Source organism: Phyllobates terribilis, unplaced genomic scaffold (assembly GCF_046119375.1).
Source record: "Phyllobates terribilis strain yellow unplaced genomic scaffold, ASM4611937v1 Scaffold_9__5_contigs__length_417890890, whole genome shotgun sequence".
In the NCBI taxonomy this organism is placed as follows: Eukaryota; Metazoa; Chordata; class Amphibia; order Anura; family Dendrobatidae; genus Phyllobates; species Phyllobates terribilis.
Window position 1 is genome coordinate 74,765,318 of NW_027362769.1, and position 24,255 is coordinate 74,789,572.

Sequence of the window (24,255 nt, forward strand, 5' to 3'; positions counted from 1 at the left end):
GAAGGATCACACATGCTGGATTTCAACATGCCTGATCTTTTGTTGTTATTAGAGATATCTTTTCTCTCATTAAAATACACACACACCTTCAGTTAACAGTTATTTAATGTCCACCCCCTGATCAAGCCTATACTTAGTATTTTATTCCTGTTATAGGTTCGATAGTCAATTGTACAGGTCTAGGTGTCTGTGTTACTCCTATATGTGCTACACCAAGTGCCTATCTTGTCTTTTTCCTTTCTTTTTGTGAGCTTTAAGTGTTTTTATTGGAACCGAGGAATTTAAGGTGTATCCTACAATACTTAAAAGTAATCTGTCACCAAGTTTTTGCTACCACATCTGAGAGCAGTGTAATACAGGAAAAGAGACTCTGAATCCAATGATATATCACTTAGTTTACTGAGTGCTGCAGTTGTGATACAATCAGAGTTCATAGAAGTAGTATAAATCAGAGCTGAGAAAGCTAACCCCGCCCACACCAGTATCTGTATGTACATTGCCTATAGACAGTGAGCTGCTTTGTCACAGGAGGGGGCATGGTCAGACAACTGCTTCTGAGCCAGCTAGTCCGAGCAATGATAATGTCTTAATGATAAAACCATCATTATAAGTAATTAACAGCACACAGCCTGATAAATGACACATCGCTGAATTCAGTGTTTTAACCCATACCTCATGCTGTCCTCGGATTACATAGAAAAACCTGCTGACAGACTCCCTTTAAAGTATGGACCTGACTAACAGACTGCCAGCCAGTAAGGTGCATTACATTACTGCCACCTACAGAAGCCTTATTTGTTTGCAAATGGAATAAGAAACAGTGACCACCTACTGATTAGTAATTGTACAGGTGGATGTTCACCATTATACACGACCGCTCTCAGGTAGCATAGTTGCCTCTACCCATTTTTTGTTGGCTAATATTGCAGCATTCATGCAGATAGCGCTAACCACAATTGTCACGCTCTTTTAATAGCTACACATAATTCATCCTTAGAAATTAAACCATTACAAATATTATATTTGTTGTTCCCAAAGATAAATAGTAATTTACACACTTACGTGGGCATTTGTTCACGCAAAAAGCTCCATAAGTGTACTTGGCCTTTGGGTTTTGCTCCAGTTGAAAAGCAGTCGGATTATATATATTGGGTTGAGGACACTGGGTGACGCAGGAGCCACTGTCATTAAATTTTAGACAAGCCTGAGAAAAGACAACAGGTTAAGAACAGGAATAACTCAGATGACAGCATAATCTGGAAGTTCTGCCTAATTGTTGCAAAAGACAAGTTAAGAAAATGCCTAGTTCTTTTTCCTCCCCCTGAAACATTTTTAGAGCCTGCCTGAGCACTTGTGAAGCTAAAGATTCGGTCCAGCCACCCCTGAGTTTGGTTGACAGAAGGAACAGAGAGTCTTTGCATTGAAATGAAAAGGGAGGGTGAGATCCTGCCAAGTGTCCTCTGGAAAGAAATGTTCTAAAAAGTTCTGTTTTTCTCTTTATAAAAAGCAACAAGCCAAAATAAATATTTTGTTGACAGTGCTTGACAGGAGCAGGGTGAGGAGTAACGCTGGTGACAGCAGTTAATAGCGGATTTTGCCTATATTCCCACTGAACACACTAATGATCTGTACTTCGGAGGGCTGGCCTGCTGCTCTCCTACGCCACCCATTTAAATTCCAGCTGTGGATCGAAACTACCAATTAGGAAGCGAGGCTGCCATTCATTCCTATTGAATCGGATCAGGGGGGAGGTTGTATTTTTACAAGACAGAAACTAGGTCTGATATCTCCTGGGAGACCATGCTCTCCCACCCTTCTCAAGCCTACACTTATCTAAGAGTCTTGGAAAAGTTTTTTTTTTCACTTCTAGCTTTAGTGTACTTGAAACAAGCTGGAGAAATATTACAGTGTGTAAATATTAAGCGTGTGATTCTGACATTTTTTTTTTTTAGTAAGAAGCAATAATCTGCTGACTTGGATCCGTTTACTGTCTGGTCAGACATTCGGAACTGGCTAACACAGCAATTTCAATTTATTTCCTGTGCCTGCCTGATTGCGAACACATTCAGAACATCTTTGACCTTCAAGATGCAAAATAATCAAAGTACATCTCGTTTGATTGCTAAGCTTCATGGGGTATTTTAAGCTTGAACTCCATGTTGACAAAGTAATGGGAACTTGCGAGGTCAAACACAGAAGAAAGATCTGTCAAAAGTTTAGATACACTTGTTCATGCAATAGTTTTCCTTGTTCTTCCTGGAATGTGCACTTTATAAATTCAGACAGAAGGCAGCAAAACCATGAAGGAACACATATGGAAACAAGGAATAAAGAAACACATGTGAAACAAACTAGAATATGTGTTAGGTTAGATTCCTCAAAGTACTCCCCCACTCTTTACAACCCCTTGACCTTCTCTCAAGCAGCTTCATCCAGTAGTTTTGTGGAATGGCTTTAAACAAAAAGGTATGTCTCGTCAATCACCGGCTTTCAGAAAATGTTTGCGCATATGTGGCGCCCCTGAAGGTTCAGTCGCCACAGAGGTATTGCATCTCACCCAGAGGTGTGGTATCTCACTCTCAGGTAAGGATGGAGTACTGCCCGGGACCCAAACACCCGCATCCAACACTACATTACTCTAGACCAGCAGGAGGGGCAAGATGCACTGCTGCACTGCTGAGCCCTGTCCCTGGCTGGAGTGGGGGGAACCAAGAGAGGCGGAACCATGTAGTGGGTGTGGGTGGAGGAAGAAGTTCAGGGGAGCAGTGAAAGGAGGATATAAAAAGGGGAAGCCATCTTGGGTGTGTGGTTAGTTCAGTCCAGTCAGAGGAGGAGAGAGAAAGGAGCAGGAGCTCTGCAGGAGCTCTACTCAGGAGGGGGGCATAGTGAGAGAGGCCCAGGACAGACTGAAGAGAGGAGAGGAGCAGGAAGGAAGGCTCCAGAAAAGGAAAGGATCCCAGGGGCACGGGCAGAGAGGATGCCACCAGTGCGCCCGAACCCACCAGGAGTGGAAGGATCAGGCTGCAGAGAGGGGACCGGCCGCTAAACTAGCAGAGTTCTTCAAGTCTCAACTATATAACCGGACGGTGCAGGATTTCAGGTGCTGCAGCCAACAGCCAGATCTAATTGCTAAAAAGGTGGCCATAGAGGACTTAGGGGACAGAGAAGACGTCGCCCGACAAGGTCCACGGTCACTGGCTTGGGACACTGGGTGTGAGGCGCAGGGCAGGAGGGTGAGAGCCAGTGCAGGAAGATGGCCAGGAGGAACACACAGAACGGGGTCCCGCTAAGTACTCTGGAACTACCTGAGGGTTTGGTGAACCCCTCCCTGAGTAAACACAGGACGACGTGGGAGGTTATACACCGATAACTGTAACCTGGAGTCTTGGCAAACTGTGAGTAAAACCCTGAAGACTGCACCCCACTGTCTCTGTGAATATTTGCTGCGCCATCACCTGCCTGTACCACACTGCAACAGCAACATCTATTACATCCCCACTACTCTGCCCTGGAGCTAAGCTCTATCTGTGGAGAGCTAAACCAACTCTGCTGCATTAACAACAGCTCCAGAGGACCCGCTCCACAGTGGCGGCTCCCTTTAGCCGCGTACCACAGGTGGCGTCACGAACATTAAATACAAAAACTATAAAATTCCCCTTTAATTTACCGTCCTGGGTCACGGACAGGATCACCGCCACTGTGACATCTCTTCTAGCAACTACCGGCCCGGCACCGAGTACCCCACGGCCCAGGGGGCGTGTCACATGTTTTGCAGAAGTATTGCAAACTTTAAGGTTTAACACATATTCTGTTTTGTTTCACATGTGTTTCTTCACTCCTTCCTTCCATTTCCGTTTCTTTGTGGTTTTGCTGCCTTCAGTCTGAATCTACAATGTGCATTCCGATTCCAATAATGACAAGGAAAACCACAGCATGAACTGGTGTGTCCAAACATTTGACCAACACTATACTTCTACCATTCCATGTCTGGTCTTTTCTCTATCCATTGCTGGTACGGTCAATTTTCAATGCAAGGGAAAACTGTTCAATCCAGATCTAATCCTAGTTGCCATCTTAATTTATGTGACTTCTCTTCTTGGGCCTTATTTTGATTCACCCATTGGTTAATAATATAAAAGATTATTAAAAAAGACACCTCCAAAAAAAGTCAACTACAATGAGAAAATATATTTTTTTAAAAAGCCTCTCTTAGAACTATAGGTAAAGATTTTTTGTGATGCTTGTTCACATTATGTGTTGTATATTCAAAGTTTTTTCATATGTTCACCCAGTGTGGACATACCATTGGTGCAACCTGTGCTCGGACCCAATAGCTAAAAGGGACAGTATTTGTTCAGTATTTTACATCAGTATTAGTAAGCCAAAATCAGGAGTGGATGAAAAATACGTAAGTGGTGACGTTTTTCTATTATACTTTTCCACTGATCGTTCCTCTCCTGGTTTAGGCTTACAAATACTGATATAAAATACTGACCAAATACTGAATGTGTGCACGTGAAAGAAGTTCAATAGGCGACGCATGACATACAATTGTAAATGTTGGAGCTGTATGTTTTCCCAATGTATATACTGAACATGTTCCATAAATGTGGTGTGAATGTAGCGCCCCGAGGGTTCGGCCGCTACAGGGGTATTGCACCTCTGCCAGAGGTGTGGTATTCCACTCCCGGGTAAGGATGGAGTATGGACCAGGGCTCAGTTAGCTGCATACAGCACACACACCCCATTTCCGAGGGACAGCTCAACGGTGCTCCCACTAGACAGAAGTGCAGGCACGACCGACTATGTCCCTGCCTGGAGTGGGGAGGGGGGTGGAACACCCAGTGCTGTAGGGGCAGATAGGGGTTGGTTCCTGAGCGTAGATAGGAGCCCATTGGTTGCTGGTCACCTGGGCTCATGTCTAGAGGGAGGTATAAAAGGTGGGCACCATCTTAGTTCAGTGTTCAGTCTGTGAGGAGAAGTTGAGAGGAGAGCTGACAGGGAGCAGCAGCTCAGGCTGAGTGCTGCTCCAGAGGCAGGCCTAGAGAAGAAGCCGGGGCCTGAGAGAGGAAGGAACAGGAGGAGAAGAAGGAACAGGAGCTGAAGGAACAGGAGAAGAGGAGGAGAGATAGAGAAACAGAAGGGCTCAGGAACAAGAAGGTGGACGGGACCCTAAGAACCCACGAGAATACAGGGTGAAGGGTCAGGCAGATTAAGGGTGCCAGATCCCAAGTTGGTGGAGGAGAAACTACCCTCAGCCAAAGACCGGACGTCGTGATCATTCATTGGTGCGACACCTCATCAAACCTGCTAGGAAGGCACCATATAGGACAGCGGAGGACGGGGCCCACGTTTAACTGCACAAGTCCGCGGTAGCTGGACAAAAGTTTGTCACTGGTGAGGCAGGCCAGAGAAAGGATGGAAGGGGGTCCTGAGCCATACTCCTGAGCTGCCAGGGAGTTGACCGAGCCCCTCACCTGGTGGACGCAGCACGGCTCGGGCAGTCATTACCAGCTGAAGTGACTTGGATATTAACCGTGAGTAAAGACCCTGGACTGCAGTACGTTGTTTGTGTGCTTTTTCGCTCCTCCGGCACTACCGGTACTGGGACTCTCACCGCCATCACTCCCACCATCCACTACACTGCCCTGGGGTCGCACTCTTCCCGCGGGGAGTCGCACCATTCCAGCTGCATACATCATCAGCCCCAGCGGTCTGCCCCGCAGCGGCGGTTCCTAATAACCGCAATCCACGGGTGGCGTAGTCAGACATTATCTAAAACATCTAAAAGACTGCCACTGGTCTGACCACCCTGAGCCACGGGACCGGGTCACCACTACTACCCCCATCGTCTCCCTATTGCCCTGTTCCGAGTGCCCCACGGCCCAGGGGGCGAGTCATGAACATAAACGAAAATGTGCAAGTCTGAAAATAGAGATCAGATTTTGCGCCACCCCTGGGCATGGAGAGGACATGAGTAACTCTCTGTACAGCGTTGTGGGGTTGAATAAATATATAATAAATGAATAAATAACATAATTTAACAGTCTGTGTTTTACTTATTTATATTACTTAACTATTTACATTACTTTAAAGAGTATCACAAAAGTTGTACGAAACATGAGGTGGGGATTTGAAAACTGCACAAAATGGTAATTTCTAAATCCGCAAAGTGTTCTGTTCTTTCCGAAGCCAGAAATCATATGCATTAGCACATAAATACGTTCAAAACGTATAAAATCTGCCAGGGCTAATGCATCCTGATGGTTAATAAGACACGGAATGGGAGAAATATATGAAAAAGAACTAAATGAACAGCTACGTTTGGAGGGAAAAATGGATGAGAAGGAGAATCATTTGGTGTCAGAATATTAAATCACAGCTAAAAAAGGGTTGTGGTGGGTGGAAAGATAAATGACAGACAACATACAAAGCAGTCAGTGTCTTTAGGTCCTGAGCAGCCTCCAGCACATTCCCGGTGACAGCAATTACTAACATACGGTCCATAGCAGCGTCCATCACACTGCTCAGCACACACGATCTTCGTCACTAGTGGGGTAGAAAGATAGCACTATTAAGAAACTAAAAAAAGCCAATGTACCCTACATACAGTACTAATTTACATATGCATCCCATATAAAGATACCATACACAATCCAAAATGTAGAGCCCTTGATCATTCCCAGGTGCTTCATGCCTCACACTTCAAGTCATATGTTCATGCTCAGTAGACTCAAAGTGTAGGTTTTTTACGCCATTGGACACTACACCAGAAGGAGCAAAGCAGGCTATACATGTTTGATATACAGTTAGGTCCAGAAATATTTGGACAGTGACAAAAGTTTTGGCATTTCAGCTGTTTACTAAAACATATTCAAGATACATTTATCTAATCAATGTAGTGAAGACTCTCAGCTTTAATTTGAGGTCATTCACATCCTAATTAAAGTAAGAGTTTAGGAATTACAAGTCATTAATATATAGCTGCCTCTTTTTAAAGGCACCAAAAGTAATTGGACAATTATCTCAAAAGCTCTTTAATGGGCTATTCTATCATTAATTCATAATCAATTAAATAGGTAAAAGGTCTAGAGCTGATTCCAGGTGTGGCATTTGCATTTGGAAGCTGTCTTTATATAAGATTTATGGTTTGTTGACATATATCACTTGTAATCTTAATGATTTATTATAGTCATCTAATGTGTCCATGAAAAAAGTTGTCTGTCCCTGATTTTTTTAAGAAGCTGTTCATAAAAAATAAAAAATAAAATTGGCAACTCTGGTTCCCACATGGACATCATAAAGAGGTCTAATCTTATTTGGATCCTGATTGAATCAGAGTGGAGAGTGGCTAATGAAGAGTGGTTTCCCTTCGTATTACACTTGGTCATTACTTTTAATTATTGTAATTCTACATTTTTCCTAAAGGGGAAATTATCCACCAGAGCCTTCCCTGGCTATAATAGCTAATCAACGGTTTAATTGCCAGGGCAGATACTGTAATTTTAAAGAAGAAGTTATTTTCTTGGGATGAAAATATTTTTAATCTTCTGTGATATGTACCTATGAATTGTAGTTTTTCTGAATAATGTTATTGGTTTTGTAGAATTTACTTATATCATAGGTATCAGGTTATGCTTTTTCGCACTAGTTAACGGATTGGTGTTTCTCTCCTTGACGGAGTAGCGCAGCTTACTAGACAATAATTCTTAGGACATAGAAACTTTTTAGTTTAATCTGTCTTCATAAGATAATCCTTTTAACTCCACATCTTGTGAGTGGATCTCGCACATGCATGTAATTTAGTCTATTTTAGGACTGTGTCAGTTATTTCCATTTATTTTACGTATGCTTGATGATTACCAAAAACATTGAACTGTGTCATTTTTTGTTCCATGGAGCAGAATGAAGCACTCATCTATATAACAGTCCCATCCATTTCACAGGCCAGAAATCTAGATTCCTAATGTTAATGGAACTCAAACAAGAATGGCAAATATAGACTATGCATCTCCTCCAGAATAATAATTAGCCTTGAGATGCCCCACTGCACGATGAAGAATGCAGGCGATCACACTACAATGAAAATCCCTATTCTGCACTGATGAGCCTGGGGGAATAGGCCCAATTTTCAGTGAAATGTTTCTGTTAATTTTACATGGTGTCCGGACGCTGCACCAATCTTGCAAACACAAGGCTGGTGGACAAATTAAATCAATATGGGAGACTTATGAACATGCAAAGTTATTAGCACAATACACAGATTTTAATTAAAGATGTTGTGTGCTGCGAAAGTGCCTGGGCGATTCTGATTGATTTGGGATGCTGTTTCAGCTATTTTCTTGCCGTTTGCACCAAAGTCTTCCTAGATGTTCCCTGATTTAATTGGATATTAACGATATAACTTGAATTCTCTGAGCGATGCTCACAGGAGATGTAACAGGTGCTGCTCGCTCAGTATTCTGCTTGAATCTCCCGAACAGTTGAATCATAATTTCATATTGTTTTATTTATTGTTCAATTGTTGGAAAGATTGTTGTATTTTTAACTCAAACCTTAAATTCACATTTTAGGACATTATTCCTGGATGCCAATGTGATTGGCAGTCTGTAATTGAACATGTCCGATCAACATCTCTCCTGATCATCAGTCATCCAGCACTCCCATACACATTAGACCATTGACACGTCGATATCGGTGGGTTCAGCCGAAATTAGTCTAATATGTATGGGGGCCTTAACTCTCAGCACCCCCAAGATCCACTGGTTGAATGGGCCATAATGCTATAACAGTTGCCACACTCCCCTTTGTTGTTAAACAGCCACAGTGACATACATTTTTTAGTGGCAATGTATCCAGCTCACTGTTGGTATATCCTTGTAGCTCAGAGCACGGAAAGACGCTTTGTCACAGCGTGGAAGCAATCAATTCGAAGGAGATCCAACTGATGGGCAATGAACATGTCTTTAATTCACATAGGTGCGTTACAGAGGAATAAAACCAAGACTTTCCTAGTTGCAGTGGCATCAACGCATTTTGAGTGACCAGGCACCCTTATTCATGATCTAAAAGTACCTGGTCGCTCGAAACTCGTTGATGCCATAGCTACCATGAAAGTCTTAGTTTTATTCCTCTGTAATGCACTTATGTGAATTAAAGACATATTTATTCCCCATGAGATACATTTTGTAGTGCCTGGCACTGCAACACTCTACCACAATCCCGTTCAGATGATTGAAACTGAGTTGCAATACCACGTAAAGCCACCACCAAACATACTGCCCTGTACAATTGGCCAATAATATCAAAATTCCCTAAAACTCTTTCCTCGTAGCTCACACTATTCAACATTGAAATGGCAAAACCAAAAAGGAAAAATTGTGGAATTAAGAAAATTACAGGAATGATAGACATGTTAATGATATGAAGAAATGAAAATAAAATTTTCAAAACATCTTGATTTTATCTTGACTTTTTGCTTCTTGGAGTTGCACTTTCAAAAGTAGGGCGTGTAGATGCTGTGACCCTGTCAAAAAGCTGATCGTCAGGGGTGCTGAGAGACACACCTCCACTGTTTTGATAAAAATGGCCAATCCCAAAAATTGTCAATATTGTGAGCATGGAAACCACACTTAAGAGACTATTACACTTGTTAATTATTAGGAAAATACTGTATTAGAAGATCTAGTAAACATTTCAATAGGTCAGTATTTTCTGGTTAACCAATGATACTGGGAACAGAGTGAATAAAAAGAACAATATAACAAGAAAAATGTAACTTACGTCTCTGGCATTGGTTCTCTAATGGACCCCAACAGTGCTCTGGGCAAGCTTTTGGACATTTTCCACCTGAGAGAAGTGAAACAGAGAATATAACCAGTTAAAAAATAATGTTTCACATGACAATACCATAAATTGTAATGACAAATTATACTGCAAAAATATGCATATGCTTGTCTCAAAGATTAAGTCATGAATGTGTAAGTACATTGTACCATCCATCACATGTGCATGGCTTAAACTTTGTGGCAAGTACAGGTGCATCTCTTTAAATTAGAATATCATCAAAAAGTTAATTTATTTCAGTTCTTCAATACAAAAAGTGAAACTCATATATTATATATAGTCATTACAAACAGTGATCTATTTCAAGTGTTTATTTCTGTTAATGTTGATGATTATGGTTTACAGACAATTAAAACACAAAAGTCATTATCTCAGTAAATTAAAATAATTACCAAAAAAACACCTGCAAAGGCTTCCTAAGCATTTAAAAAGGTCCCTTAGTCTGTTTCAGTAGGCTCCACAATCATGAGGTACACTGCTGACTTGACAGATGTCCAGAAGGCAGTCATTGACACACTACACAAGGTCCCAGAGTTCCAATTTTCATTTGGAAATCAAGGTCCCAGAGTCTGGAGGAAGAGTGGAGAGGCACACAATCCAAGCTGCTTGAGGTCTAGTGTGAAGTTTCCACAATCAGTGATGGTTTGGGGAGCCATGTCATCTGCTGGTGTAGGTCCACTGTGTTTTTATCAAGACCAAAGTCAGAGCAGCTGTCTACCAGGAAATTTTAGAGCACTTCATGCTTCCCTCTGCCGACAAGCTTTTTGGAGATGGAAATTTCATTCTCCAGCAGGACTTGGCACCTGTACACACTGCCAAAAGTACCAATACCTGGTTTAAAAACAACAGTATCACTGTGCTTGATTGGCCAGCAAACTCGCCTGACCTTAACCCCATAGAGAATCTATGGGGTATTGTCAAAAGGAAGATGAGAGACACCAGACCCAACAATGCAGACGAGCTGAAGGCTGCTATCAAAGCAACCTGGGCTTCCATAACACCTCAGCAGTGCCACAGGCTGATCGCCTCCATGCCACGCCGATTGATGCAGTAATTGATGCAAAAGGAGCCCCGACCAAGTATTGAGTGCATTTACTGAACATACATTTCAGTAGGCCAACATTTCGGATTTTAAAAACATTTTTCAAGCTATTGTTATAAAGTATTCTAATTTACTGAGATAATGACTTTTGTGTTTGCATTGGCTATAAGCCATAATCATCAACATTAACAGAAATAAACACTTGAAATAGATCACTCTGTTTGTAATGACTCTATATAATATAGGAGTTTCACTTTTTGTATTGAAGAACTGAAATAAATTAACTTTTTGATGATATTCTAATTTAGTGAGATGCACATATATGTGCTACTGGCAGGATCAACCAGGCAGTGTCACAATTAATCCTATTGGTGTGTCTGGATGCAGTGAGTGACAGTTCAGCTATCCAATCTAAGGCTGGGACATGCTGAGTTGTCAGTATGGTGATGGACAGCTCAGCTGTCCACTCAGAGGCTGGGATGTGCTGAGCTGTCAGTGTTGTAAGTGACAGTCCAGTTGCCCAAACAGAGCCGGGCATGCAGGGCTTCCTCCATGTGTCTCTTTTTTGGAGTGATTACCTGGATATCTCGCTGGCTTTCTGCCTACAATTACTGTCAGTTGTAGCTTAGCTCAAGTGGTGTATTTTAGCTCTTTGGTCTGAGTCTTTATATTCTTATCTTTGTTGCCCGAGCTTGGATTTTCCTTTGACCATCTGTTTGCCTAAACCTAACCCTTGCCTGATCTGCTACGTTATTGGAATTCCGACCGTGACCAGACTACGTCCCTGTCTTTTCCCTTAGTTTACGACAAGCTCTCTTGGTATCTGACCCCAGACATTATGACTACCATGCCTCACAGCTTGTCCATGAGTAATGACTAGCGCTACAGGTAGCCATCCAACGCGATGGGACAAAAATAAGCTAAGTTCTTTACATAGCAGAATCAAAGGTCTCACAGTGGCATCCACATGTGTATACTGTATATAAAGTATAGATGTTATGGCTCCTAATAGTAACCCTTCTTGGTAAGTATTTTCTATATTGACGTTCTAGGCAGGGGCGGACATACCATTGGTGCAACCTGTGCAACTTCCCAGAGGCCCAAGTGGTAAAAGGGCCTACCTCCCACCTCCAAAGCAGGTAGAATAATTCATAATGAGCTATTAGAATGGAAAGGCACATATACTGCTCATGCACAGGGGCACTCTTCTGTCTGTTACCGCCCCTGCTTGTAGGTATATTTATTAAGCACATTCTAGGTGGAGCAATACTTGAAATCTGTTGTCTTATCCATATTGTATAATGTTTTAGTCACAGCTTTGTTTTTGCAGAGAAAGTTCATGAAAAGGAGAAGGTGTTTAATAATAAACATGTGGAAGAACTTTTACTACATTTGCTGATGTTACACACAGTGCCAGGTCCTGATTCATCAAAATACTTATCCCAGTTTTCTAGCATAAAACATTTTGAAAAATCGCTAAATGTTTGTGAACCGCAAAGTTGCACAAAGATTTTGAAACTGTTTTAAAATCAGTTTTGGGCAGCCCTGCCAAAATGGGCAGAGCTGGGGAGGGGCAGGATGGGGTATGGCTACGCCTGACCATCAAATTCCCCAAAAGTGGCAGCATTAACTACACCAGAAATGTTACTCAATTCAGGGACATTTTTGGCGAGACAAATAGAGGAACATGTCACTGAGATGTGGCAATTTCATCAAATAACAAGCACCTCTTAATGAATTTAGCGCATCTTCTTCCTGCACGCCCCTCATTAAAGAGAACCTCTCAGCACAATTTTGCAAGGTAAAGACATGGCTGTACTGGCGCTGTAATATTGATTACATTGATACCTTTGGTGAAGAAATCTGCTTTGTGGTTCTTCTTTAATCACCATTTTACATTTTCTGCCAATTAAATTTCGGTGCACAGGGGCCGGACTGTACAGGGGTCTTCTCCTCCCTGTCTGTGATTTCCCAGCTTCTCCGCCTGCCTCCGGTCTGCGTAGAACATGTCACTTCTTTCTTCAGTGATTTGCCTCCTCTGCTTGAAATTTCTTCTTCTAACAGAAGAGGCAGGCGGAGTGGCAGGGAGATCACAGACAGGGAGGAGAAGACCCAGTAACACAGTCTGGTCCCTGTGCACATTTTGTTTTTTGTTTTCTACTAATGGAGCTTATCGTAAAAACTTTTCTGAAAGGGGACAACCACATTAACAGAAGACCTCCATTTATTAACTTAAGATTCCCCAACAGGATATATGAAATGGGTTCTATATACCAGAGAATATCTTTAACATCTTTGCTTAAAGTGGTTTACTCACTAAGTCAGTATCCTTAAAGGGATAAAATATTGCAAATACGTGCAGTATATATTTCATGTCAGTACATTACTAACTATTGTGTTCTTGATGAAGTGCACTTTCCGTTTATCCTTCAGACGAGGCTGCCAACAGGTACCTATCTTGCATTGTGTTGAAGCGATCTTACGGTTTACAATTCGCTGTCACTGAACCATCTGTTTACTTCTATCATAAAATCATTATGGCAACATAATGCAAAATCATTTCTGTCTAACATGACAGAGTCGAAGGGGGGATGGGATGTAGAGTTGCGGGGGAGTCTCCATCTGGCACAAATAATACAACTTTAATCAGTAATAACGATAATTATTATTAGGAAGCTACTGAAGCTCGGTGCAAAAACTTAATGAGTGTAAATTGATTTATAACAAAGGGGATTAGGAATGACTGCCTAGGAAAACATCAGGTTCAGTCATATCTCTGCAGAAGGGCAGTCACATTATTTTGGATAAAGAATTGCCAAGGTGTTCCAGAGAGAGTACACCTGGTACAGAAGGTCACTCTGACAAGCTGAAAGCTGATGGCTCACGAATACCATCCCATTAAGATGGGATTTCTACTTCAACGGCGAAACACAGGAGAAAACAATGGAATTAATGTGTCAATACAGGTCATTGTGCAATATATGAGAGAACTAATATATCATAATATTAAAGGGGTTGTCCATTTTGAAAAAAAAAGAGATTAGTTACTTACCGGTAACGGGATTTCTCGGAGACCATGACAGCACCACGAGAGAGGGAATCCGCCCACCAAGGACAGGAAACCTACAGGCTTAAAAGGGGGCGGCCCTCCCTCTCGTCTCAGTTTGGATTACAGAGCATTGAGAGGACCGCCCGGTTAGTAGACATAGCAACATAATCATGAAACAAACAGTATATACATTTTCTTACAACACCAATGTGTGAGAATAAAGAATGAAAACAGATAAGAAGTGCTTCCAAAAAGGGGTGAAGGGAGGGAATATAAGGGTGCTGTCATGGTCTCCGAGAAATCCCGTTACCGGTAAGTAACTAATCTCTTTATCGGTCGACCATGACAGCACCACGAGAGAATTGCAGAGATGAAGATTCTAGGGAGGGACCACCGCTTGGAGCACCCTTCTCCCAAATGTGAGGTCAGACGAAGCACCCAGATCTAGTCTATAGTGCTTATAGAAGGTAGATGGAGAAGACCAGGTAGCTGCCTTACATATATCCTCCATCGAGACGCCAGACCTCTCTGCCCATGTGGTTGCCACCGCCCGGGTAGAGTGAGCTTTCAGGCCACGCGGTGCTTCTTCTCCGCTGGATACATAGGCTAGTGTAATGGCCTCCCTAATCCATCTAGCTATGGTGGATCTAGAGACCTTAAGCCCCTTCCTAACCCCCTGATAGGAGATAAACAGGGAACTATCTCTCCTAAAGGGCTGAGTGACAGCAAGGTACCTAACCACACACCTTCTCACATCTAAAGCATGGAAATCTGCTTCTATCTGATTACTAGGGTTCGGACAAAAAGAGGGTAATATTACTTCCTGAAGTCTATGAAACCGGGAAGCTACCTTAGGCAAGTTTGCTGGATCTGCTCTAAGAATTATTCTGTCGTCCAGAACCTGAGTGAAGGGAGGGCCAGAGGACAGAGCCTGAATATCACCAATCCTCCTAGCAGATGTTAGGGCTACAAGAAGTGCTGTTTTGAGGGTAATAGATCTCAGGGATACAGAATCTATTAGTTCAAAGGGTGCCCCAGCTAACGCTTTCAGAACCAGGTTTAGGTCCCATGGAACGACATTAGTTTTGGTAACCGGCCTGGACCTACCTACTGCTTTTATAAAGCGGGAAATCCAATAGTTTTCTGCGAGGACACAGTTATAGAGGGCACCTAGTGCCGACACTTGGACCTTCAAGGTGCTCGTTGCTAACCCCAGCTCGAAGCCCCTTTGTAGGAACTCTAAAATCTTCCCAATTGGCGCTCCCTTATCCACTGAAGATTTAGAAAAAGATAAAAACTTGTTCCAAACTTTTGCATAAATTTTGGTAGTGACAGGCTTTCTACTACGTAATAAAGTAGATACTAGACTCTGGGAAAAACCTTTTAGTTCTAGCAGGGACCTCTCAAATTCCACGCCGTCAAGTGGAGGCCTGGAGCTCGCGGATGGAGCACTGGACCCTGGCTGAGGAGATCCGGAACTTCGGGCAGGACCCAAGGGTCCGAGATGGACAAGTTCCTCAGGCATGAGAACCAGGGTCTTTTGGGCCAAAAGGGGGCGATCAAGAGGACCCTTGCCTTGTCCTCTCTGATCTTTCTTAGTACCATAGGCAGAAGGTTTAACGGTGGGAAGGCATAGGCCAGACTGAAGTTCCAAGGGATTTGGAGAGCGTCTACCGTCAGGGGCCTTTCTCTCGGATCTAGGGAGCAAAAAAACCTTTGTCTTCCGGTTTTGTTTTGTGGCGAAGAGATCCACCACCGGAAGACCCCATTTCCGGACTAATAGGGAAAAAATGTCCTGTTTTAGTTCCCATTCGCCTTGCCTTAAAAAATGACGGCTTAAGAAGTCTGCCTTTGAATTTTCTTTCCCTTTGATGTGGAGGGCTGTTAAAGAGAGGAGATGGTGTTCCGAGATCTGAAAGAGATGATCCGCCACTCTCATTAGCGATCCAGCACGAGTACCCCCCTGATGGTTAATATAAGCTACTGCTATATTATTATCGGACAGGATCCTAATGTTCTTATTGTGAAGGAATGGTAAGAAATGATTAACAGCCCTATCAACTGCCAGTAGTTCCCTAGTATTAGAGGAAAGAGCTCTCTCCGCGTCCAACCAGAACCCCTGGGCAATCATATCCCCCAAGTGAGCTCCCCATCCAGGTAGACTCGCGTCAGTTGTAATTATTTCAGATATTCTGACCACCCAGGGAACTCCTCGAGACAAGTTTTCTAAATTCACCCACCACTGTAGAGAGTCAATAGACCGGGGAGATAGGAACATCCGTCTCTCCAAGTGCCCATGTAACGAGACCTCATTCTGTAGGACGTCCCACTGTAAAACTCTGGAGTGGTATTGTGCCCACATTACCACCGGCAGACAAGATATCAGGGTACCAAGTAAGGACATTGCAGCCCTAAGGGACATGACCGGGTTCGCAAGAGCTCCTTCCACCAGCCTTTTGACCTTCTGTTTTTTGGCTTCTGGAAGGAAACACATCTGGAGGTCTGAGTCTAGCATGATACCTAGGAACTGCTGTACTCTCGAAGGGACTACCCTGGATTTCTCCAGATTTAGGATCCAGCCCAGGCCTTCCAGAATAGAGGAGACCAATTTAAGATGGGAGAGACATTGACAGGCTGAGTCTCCAATGATCAAAAATCATCTAAGTAAGGGATAATTAACACATTATGTTCCCGTACATGAGCCATCACCTCCGCTATCACCTTCGTAAATATTCTAGGGGCTATAGCGAGACCGAATGGCAAGGCCGCAAATTGGATATGTCTGATTTCATCCCCTATGACCAAGGCCACTCTAAGGTATTTTTGGAAGCTTCTGTGTATAGGTATTTGGTAACATGCGTCCTTTAGATCCAATACTACCATATGACAGCCTGAGAACAATAGTTTTATAGTAGACTTAATGGACTCCATTTTAAAGGTGGGAATTAGCAAAAATGTATTCAGGGCCTTAAGGTTAACAATACACCTAAAGGATCCGTCAGGTTTAGTGACCAAAAACAACGGTGAGTAGAACCCCAGTCCCTTCTCTGCTATCGGGACCTCCACTAAGACGGCCTTATGGACCAGATTCAGGACCTCCACTTGTAGGGCCATCTGCTCCCGTGTTGAGGACCGGTTTGGGGTCAGGACGAACCTCCCACGAGGGACTCGCTGAAAGTCGAGTCTCAGGCCGGAACCTACCAGACCAAGGATCCAATTATTAGAAGAGATATTTGTCCAGGCAGGTAAGAAGCCCAATAACCTCCCCCCTACCTGGGCCGCGAGTCATTGGCTCGGTTTTCGGGGGCCTTGGCTAGCGGAAGAGGATCCGAACAGGAGCCCTTTACCTTTCGGTCTACGGTCTTCCCATTTATCCTGATCCTTCTGGCGCTTATTACGTAGAAACCTTCTTTTCTGAAAAGGACGTTTGTACGTGGGGGCAGATAGGTTAGGAAAGCCCTTTTTTGTGTCACTTGCTCTATCCAGTAGCTCATCCAGAACCGACCCAAAGAGATGTCCCCCTTCACAAGGGATAGCGCAGAGTCTTGTCCTCGCATGAATGTCCCCCGGCCAACATTTTAGCCACAAAGCTCTCCGGGCCGAGTTAGACATGAAGGCTGACCTTGCTGCTAATCTGACGGAATCTGCTGATGCGTCCGCCAGAAAGGCTGCCGCCCCCTGAAGAAGAGACATGTCCGCCAAGATTTCCTTCCTGGGGGAATTGTTTTTAAGATGGGCTTCCAGCTGGTCCAGCCAGATCATTAGGGACCTGGTGGTACAAGTAGCTGCCACCGCGGGTTTTAGGGCTCCCACCGAAGTCTCCCAGGTCCCTCTAAGGAAAGAATCAGCCTTTCTATCCAGGGGGTCTTTAAGAGCTCCCATATCATCAAACGGAAGGGAGGAACTCTTAGAGGCTTTGGAAATGGCCACATCAATTTTGGGGGCTTTTTCCCAGGAAGAAGAGGCAGATTCCTCAAAGGGGTACTTCCTTTTGAAGAATGGAGGTAGAGCGCCCTTCCTTTCCGTTTTTTTCCATTTGCTAAGGATTAAGCCCTGGATTTTTTCGTTCAACGGAAAACTCCTTCTCTTCCTTTGACCCAGCCCCCCGAACATAACGTCCTGGACTGACTTCTCCTGTCTGGCCTCTGTGATGCCCATGGTGGACCGAACCATTTTAATCAATCTGTCCACTTCACCAAGGGGAAAGCAATTTTGTCCCACACCACTATCAGAGGAGGAAACATAGGAAAAGTCTGCACTATCTGAATCCGACTCATAGGGAGAGGATAGGGGGTCATCCAAGACTAAGGGGATCTCACAGTCCGAGTTCATTTTCTCTTTAACTCTCTTGGAGAGGACCTTGTGAATCTCTGTTTTAACTAAGGTTTTTAAACCAGAAGCTAGAGCAGGACCCTCTTCTGCCAGTGTCTGGTTTATGCACAACTGACATAGCTTTTTAGGGTATCCATCAGGAAGAAGAGACTTGCATAGCGCACACTGTATATGCTTTGCCTTGGCGGTACATTTCTTCCCCTGATAAAATATGGAAGGGGAGAAGGGATACCATATTACTAAGTGAACTTACTCGAAGATCACTTACCCAGGGGGCTCAGGAAGAAAAAACAGCTGGTACAGGATTGGAGGAAGGACCCTTCTCAGCCGGGGGACCTTCCCTAGAGGCTGCAGATTCGTCCGTTCTACCAGAGGTATGGTGACCAGACCTAGACCCCGAGCTCCGTTTTCCTGAGGACCGGCTACCAGGACCACACGCACGATGCGTTTTTTGGGGCTCCCCAGACAGCCGCTGAGATGAAGATGGCGGCTGCTCAACCTGCTGCTGCTGCAACTGGACACCTTCAGACTCCATAATGAAAGAATGAAGCTTTGGGAAGCACTGAGCCATGTTACCTGATAGTTTAAATAGGTATTGACTCCTCCCCTCTAGCAGCGCATGAGCACACTTTTTCCATTTTTTTTTTTTTTTTAATTTCGCGCTCTATTGCCGGCACATGAACGCCGAGTCGCGGTGACGTCATCGGGCCGCGACTTACCGAAACCCGGAAGTACGCGCCGCACGAGCTTCGCGCGTAGACGCATGCTGTCAGCGCTCTCTCAGGTAAGCCGCGCTTTAGCGATGCACCGCGCTGTGTTCACCCAGGGCAGGGCGAGGCGACACAATCACCTTGGCCCTCACCCCCCCTCCCCATACTTACGGAGGGTGATGGTGGGCTGTCACCCCCACTCGGGATGCAGACCCCACCGCACTTTTGGGGCTCAGCCAGGGCCTACACTCCCACGGGAGGCGCACCTGGCTTGAGGCAGAAAAGGGGATGCCACCCCAGACAGGGGCGCAGCCCCACTGCAAAAGGAACCCCCAGTGCTCAGGATGCTGTGCCTCTCCCATATAGGGGCGCACGAGCATAGGCCAACGCTGGAGCTGCCGTCCCCAGACAGGGGCGCAGGATCGACAGCCATCGCCATCCACATTCTTTCGCCTGCGACCGGCTTCCTCCATCAAGGACAGGAAACCAAACTGAGGCGAGAGGGAGGGCCGCCCCCTTTTAAGCCTGTAGGTTTCCTGTCCTTGGTGGGCGGATTCCCTCTCTCGAGGTGCTGTCATGGTCGACCGATAAATACTTTTAAGTGTTTATAATATAATTATAAAGAACTTACTATAATATACTTATAAAGAACTTACTAACACAATTTTATTTTCAAAGATGCCTCAATCTTCAATTATCAGTCTTGCTTCTTGTCCAGCTTGTGCTTGACACAAGAGCGAGCATAGAGTCTGGGTGTATTATGAAAGATACAGTATGAATGAAGGGGCTGGCAGAGAATTAATTTCAATAGATAAGCCAGTCACTGTCTGTCACTTTGGATTCATACGTAAACTTATCTACTGGCACTTGGTGGGCTATGGCTTTCACTCTGGGAGAACGACGGTGACAGGATCCAACACTTGGTGACAAAATTACACGCACTTACCGTACTTATTATTTAGTGGCAAACAAAAGATACTCTTCTTAGAAGCAAAGTACGTGAACTTTGCAGAAAAGGAAGAGTGCTATTTACAGACTGGAACATCGGTGAGATGGCCTCCTTCATTTTATAGAGATTGAAGGGGTTGCCCAGTGTAAACCACTTATCACATAGGTGATAACTGGAGTTGGTTGGATCGATTTGTGGAAATCCGGTCCTTCGGCCAGGTCAGTGCTCTGTGACTGCTTGGGAGCTCTGCAAATCTCTCACCTTAAGGGACCTCCGCTATGGATGTTGATTAACCAAGCTGACATGGCAACATCTGTGTGTTACGCCGCAATGATGATGTCAATCAAAGACCCAGCTAATGAAAAGCCCCACCTGGAAGGTGAGAGATTCACAAGCCTCCTGTCCAGAGACTGCAGACCTGGACGGTGGACTGGAATACCACAAACCAATCTGTCCAATTCTAGTTATCACCTATCTAAAAATATGTAATAACTTGCTGACCGGTGGGTGTTACATCAAGAGGTCCACACTTATCGCAGGTCGTGGAATTTTTACCCTTTTCTGTGTTCCAACATTACCTTGTGCAAAGCAAGGTCTATAAAGGCACGATTGGGGGAGTTTAGTGTGGAAGAACATGACTGACCACACAAAGACCTGACCTGACCCTTCAAATGAACTAGAATAGAGATTGTGAGGCAGGTCCTCTTGTCCAATAAGTGTCTGACCTCACAAATGATCTTCTAGATGACTAGGCAAAGGGGGAGCAACTATATATTAAAGGGGTTGTCCACTACTATTTAAAATATGCCAAAGCGTTTTTATGATGAAAAGCAACTTCTTTATAATTACCTCCCTCTGCCTTTTCTGCCTGTGAGTGGCGATATTGTGGCGCCCCTGAGGGTTCAGTCGCCACAGAGGTACTGCACCTCACCCAGAGGTGTGATATCTCCTTCTCTCAGGTAAGGAGAGAGTGCAGCCCGGAACCCCAACACCTGCATCCAACACTACACTGCTCCAGGCCGGCCGGAAGAGCAAGATGCAATGTGCTTTCCTGCTAGCCCTGTCCCTGGCTGGAGTGAGGGGAACCCAAAGGTAGGGGGAACCAGTAGAGGGTGTGGGTGGAGGAAGTAGAGTAGGGGAGCACCTTAGAAGGAGATATATAAAGGGAAGCCATCTTAGGGTGGCAGATTAGACAGTGAGGACAGTTCAGTAGGTCAGTGAGTAAAGACAGTCTGGGAGCAGAGTCTCCTTAGGAGCTCTGCCCCACAAGTGGGGCCTAGTGCTAGAGGCCCAGGAGGGGAGCTGAAGAGGAAGGCTTCGTTCTATTAAAGGGATTCCAGGGGGTACGGCGAGTGCAGGACGGCACCTGTACGGCCCGAATCTGTCAGAAGACAGAGGGATCAGGCCGCAAGAAGGGGACCAGCCCCTGGACCAGCCGTGTTACTTCAGGTCTAGGCTGGAAAAACCGGAGGCTTCTGGCTTTTATAGTGCAGTTGCCAAAGCCTCATCCTAGTCACCGTGAGGGTCAAGCAGGTCCGGGAACTCCAAGTTGCCCAGAGGGACTTCAGAGCACCCGAGCGGGACTGTGAGTGGGGAAGCAAAGGGCAGGAGGGAGAAGACCCAGCGTGAAGTCGGTCTAGAGAGGAACATAAGAAAGCGGGGTTCCGTCAGGTGCTCCTAACCTACCTGAGGAAGAGCTGAATCCCCGGTGTGGTGAACGCAGCGCGACGTGGGAGGCTGGCACCTGCGCAGTGTATCAGTGGAACGTACATGAGAACTGTGAGTAAAGATTTGGATGACTGCACCGCAGTGCCTTCGTCCATTATTTCAGCTGCGCCATCACTACCACCTGCACCACAAGCCCCAGCATCACCACCCTCCATCAACTCCACACTGCCCCGGGGTCGCGCTCCGCCTGTGGGGAGCAGAAACACCTCAGCTGCCATCCCATCACCCCCCGGAGGTCTGCAGCAGCGCTGGTAAACCTTACCAGGTACCACAGGTGGCGTCACAAACTATTTATTTTATTTTTATTTTCTGTCCAACTTACAATCCCCCTTTTTGGTTGACCGCCCTGGGCCATGGACCGGGCCAGCCACTGTGACATATCCCCCACCAGCATCCATAGGCCCGGCTGCCGAGTACCCCATTGCCCCGGGGGTGCGTCACTATCACTGGCCGCTCACAGGCAGCACGTGACCCCCCGCTGACGTCCCGTCTATTGAGGCGTTACTCAGCGTTGGGGTCCCCGCTGTGGCTGCTGGGTTGTGGGCGGGGTTACCCCACCGTGTCACACCCAGCATCCACCGCGCGCTTTCCCAATCAATGGGGAGAGGGAGAGCGCTCGGTGGATGCTGGGTGTGACGCAGCGGAAGAACCCCGCCCACAACCCAGCACCCACTGTGTAACGCGGAAAAGAGACCCTCTGCTGCACCCTGGACTTGTCGTGACGTCAGCGGATGTCAGCGCCAGCTGTAGCCGGCGGTCACGTGCTGCCTGTGAGCGGCCAGTGATCGCGCCTCTCACAGGCAGAAAAGGCAGAGGCAGGCAATTACAAAGAAGCTGCTTTTCATCATAAAAACGCTTTGGCATATTTTAAATAGTAATGGACAACCCCTTTTAATGTCTACAGATTGAGAATGGGATGTCATAAAAGCTCTGGTAGATATAGTGTGTGTTTGTGTGTGTGCCAGTGCCATATATACATATACAGTATATATTCCCTCTTTCCTGAAGGAAAAAAAATAGATTCAGTTTGGAAGAATAATAGGCGGAATTTTAAAACCAGAACAGAGCGGCAATATAAAATATCATTTTAGTGCTAGAATGGCAGCTTAGTAATATCGGACTGTGAGATAGCAATGTATGTGGAAGCTGCTACTTCTGGGCCTGCAGGCGATGCTCTGCCCGTCCTTGTATTACATTCCCTATTATAATTCTATGGATTCATTGCTTCCTCTTTTGTGCAAAGAGAAAATAAAGAAATGATTCTCTATCTTACCCTCCTCTGCACTTATCTCCTGATCTCTTGCGCTGTTAGAAGGTTAATTATCAAACTGCGGAACTCACTTCAGCTTTTCTGGCTATATTACTCCATGAGGCATCAGACAATGCTGTTCTATCAAGTGAGCGCACTCAGCCATGCAACACTGATGTGGAAAATCAGGCAAGATATGAGTTTTTCCCTGTGTCACAGAATAGAAATTTTTCTATTTGAATGAAACCAGACAAAAAAGCACAAGTAAATTTTCGTGCATTGACTACCTATCATGTCCCCTGTTCACATTTTTCAACATAGAGGTGACAATGTGATTCAGAGTAGAGACTATTATTAATAACTGAATGTTAATAGATTAATGTCAAAAGCACACATGCAGAAGACACATTATTTCTATCATTCATGAAAGATAAGTTGTAAAAACTATGTATAAAAGCTGGTAAGATGTATTAAGGGCATTAATGGTCACGGAACAAAAGAAATTCTTGTCTATAATATGAACAGTAGGCATGGACTCTATGGGGGCTGATTTATTAAAGAAGCACTGCCATCAAAGTTTTTATCCTCTTAATATATTGCAGTCATCATATTATATAGCACTGTGTACTTACAATTGCTTATTTTGTCTTTCTACCCAGTTAATGCTTCTCTTTTCTCTACTCTATGTAGAAACAGGAAGTCTCTATAGCCTGCATGAATCATCCCCCTTTTCAACTCCTGACTCAGCTGCTACCTCCTGCCAGGGACTTTTGTAGTGATGACTCATGCAGGGAAAAGAGACTTCCTGTTTTCTACTTAGAGCTTAGAAGGATTCAGGTAGTCAGTTCTTAAACACGTGATGTCATAGATCTAATGGAAAAGAGAAAAATTACCTGGGTAGAAAGTGAAAATGAGCAATTGTAAGTATACAGTGCTATATAATATGATGACTGCAATATATTAAGGGGATACAAATTTTGATGGAAGGAGTGCTTCTTTGAGCATTGACTGGCGTTGTAGAAGCCAATCTTAATAAAGAGGCATGGTGGGGGCTCAATGCGGCAAATTCACTAAGAGATGCACCCCGCTTAATGAATTTGGCACATCTTCTCAGTGGCGTGCACCTCTGTGCACTTCACCAGAAATGCTACTACAGTCAAAAAATTTTGGAACTTTGCAAAATGTTCTTTTTTATAATAGGTACCACTAGGGGATTTGAACCTGTGATCAAGCACACAGTCACATAAGAGCATCAATTTTGTGGCTACAAGGCCACCATGGTAACCTATTTGTGCTCTACAATTGCATGTTTTACCATTCTATGCCCCAAAATTAGAGCCACTGACAGAG

General features: G+C 44.6%; 1 protein-coding gene across 2 annotated transcripts in view; it reads right to left on the reverse strand.

Moving 5' to 3' along the window:
* ERBB4 (erb-b2 receptor tyrosine kinase 4) overlaps nucleotides 1-24,255 on the reverse strand; it is a 1,557,095-nt gene that overhangs the window by 521,187 nt on the left and 1,011,653 nt on the right. For both annotated transcript variants that reach the window (XM_073646618.1, XM_073646617.1), the window contains exons 5-7: nucleotides 9,784-9,849; nucleotides 6,431-6,549; nucleotides 1,063-1,204 (exon numbers count right to left, since the gene is read on the reverse strand). In XM_073646618.1, coding sequence (XP_073502719.1) covers nucleotides 1,063-1,204; nucleotides 6,431-6,549; nucleotides 9,784-9,849 — 327 coding nt within the window. The remainder of the gene's footprint in view (nucleotides 1-1,062; nucleotides 1,205-6,430; nucleotides 6,550-9,783; nucleotides 9,850-24,255) is intronic.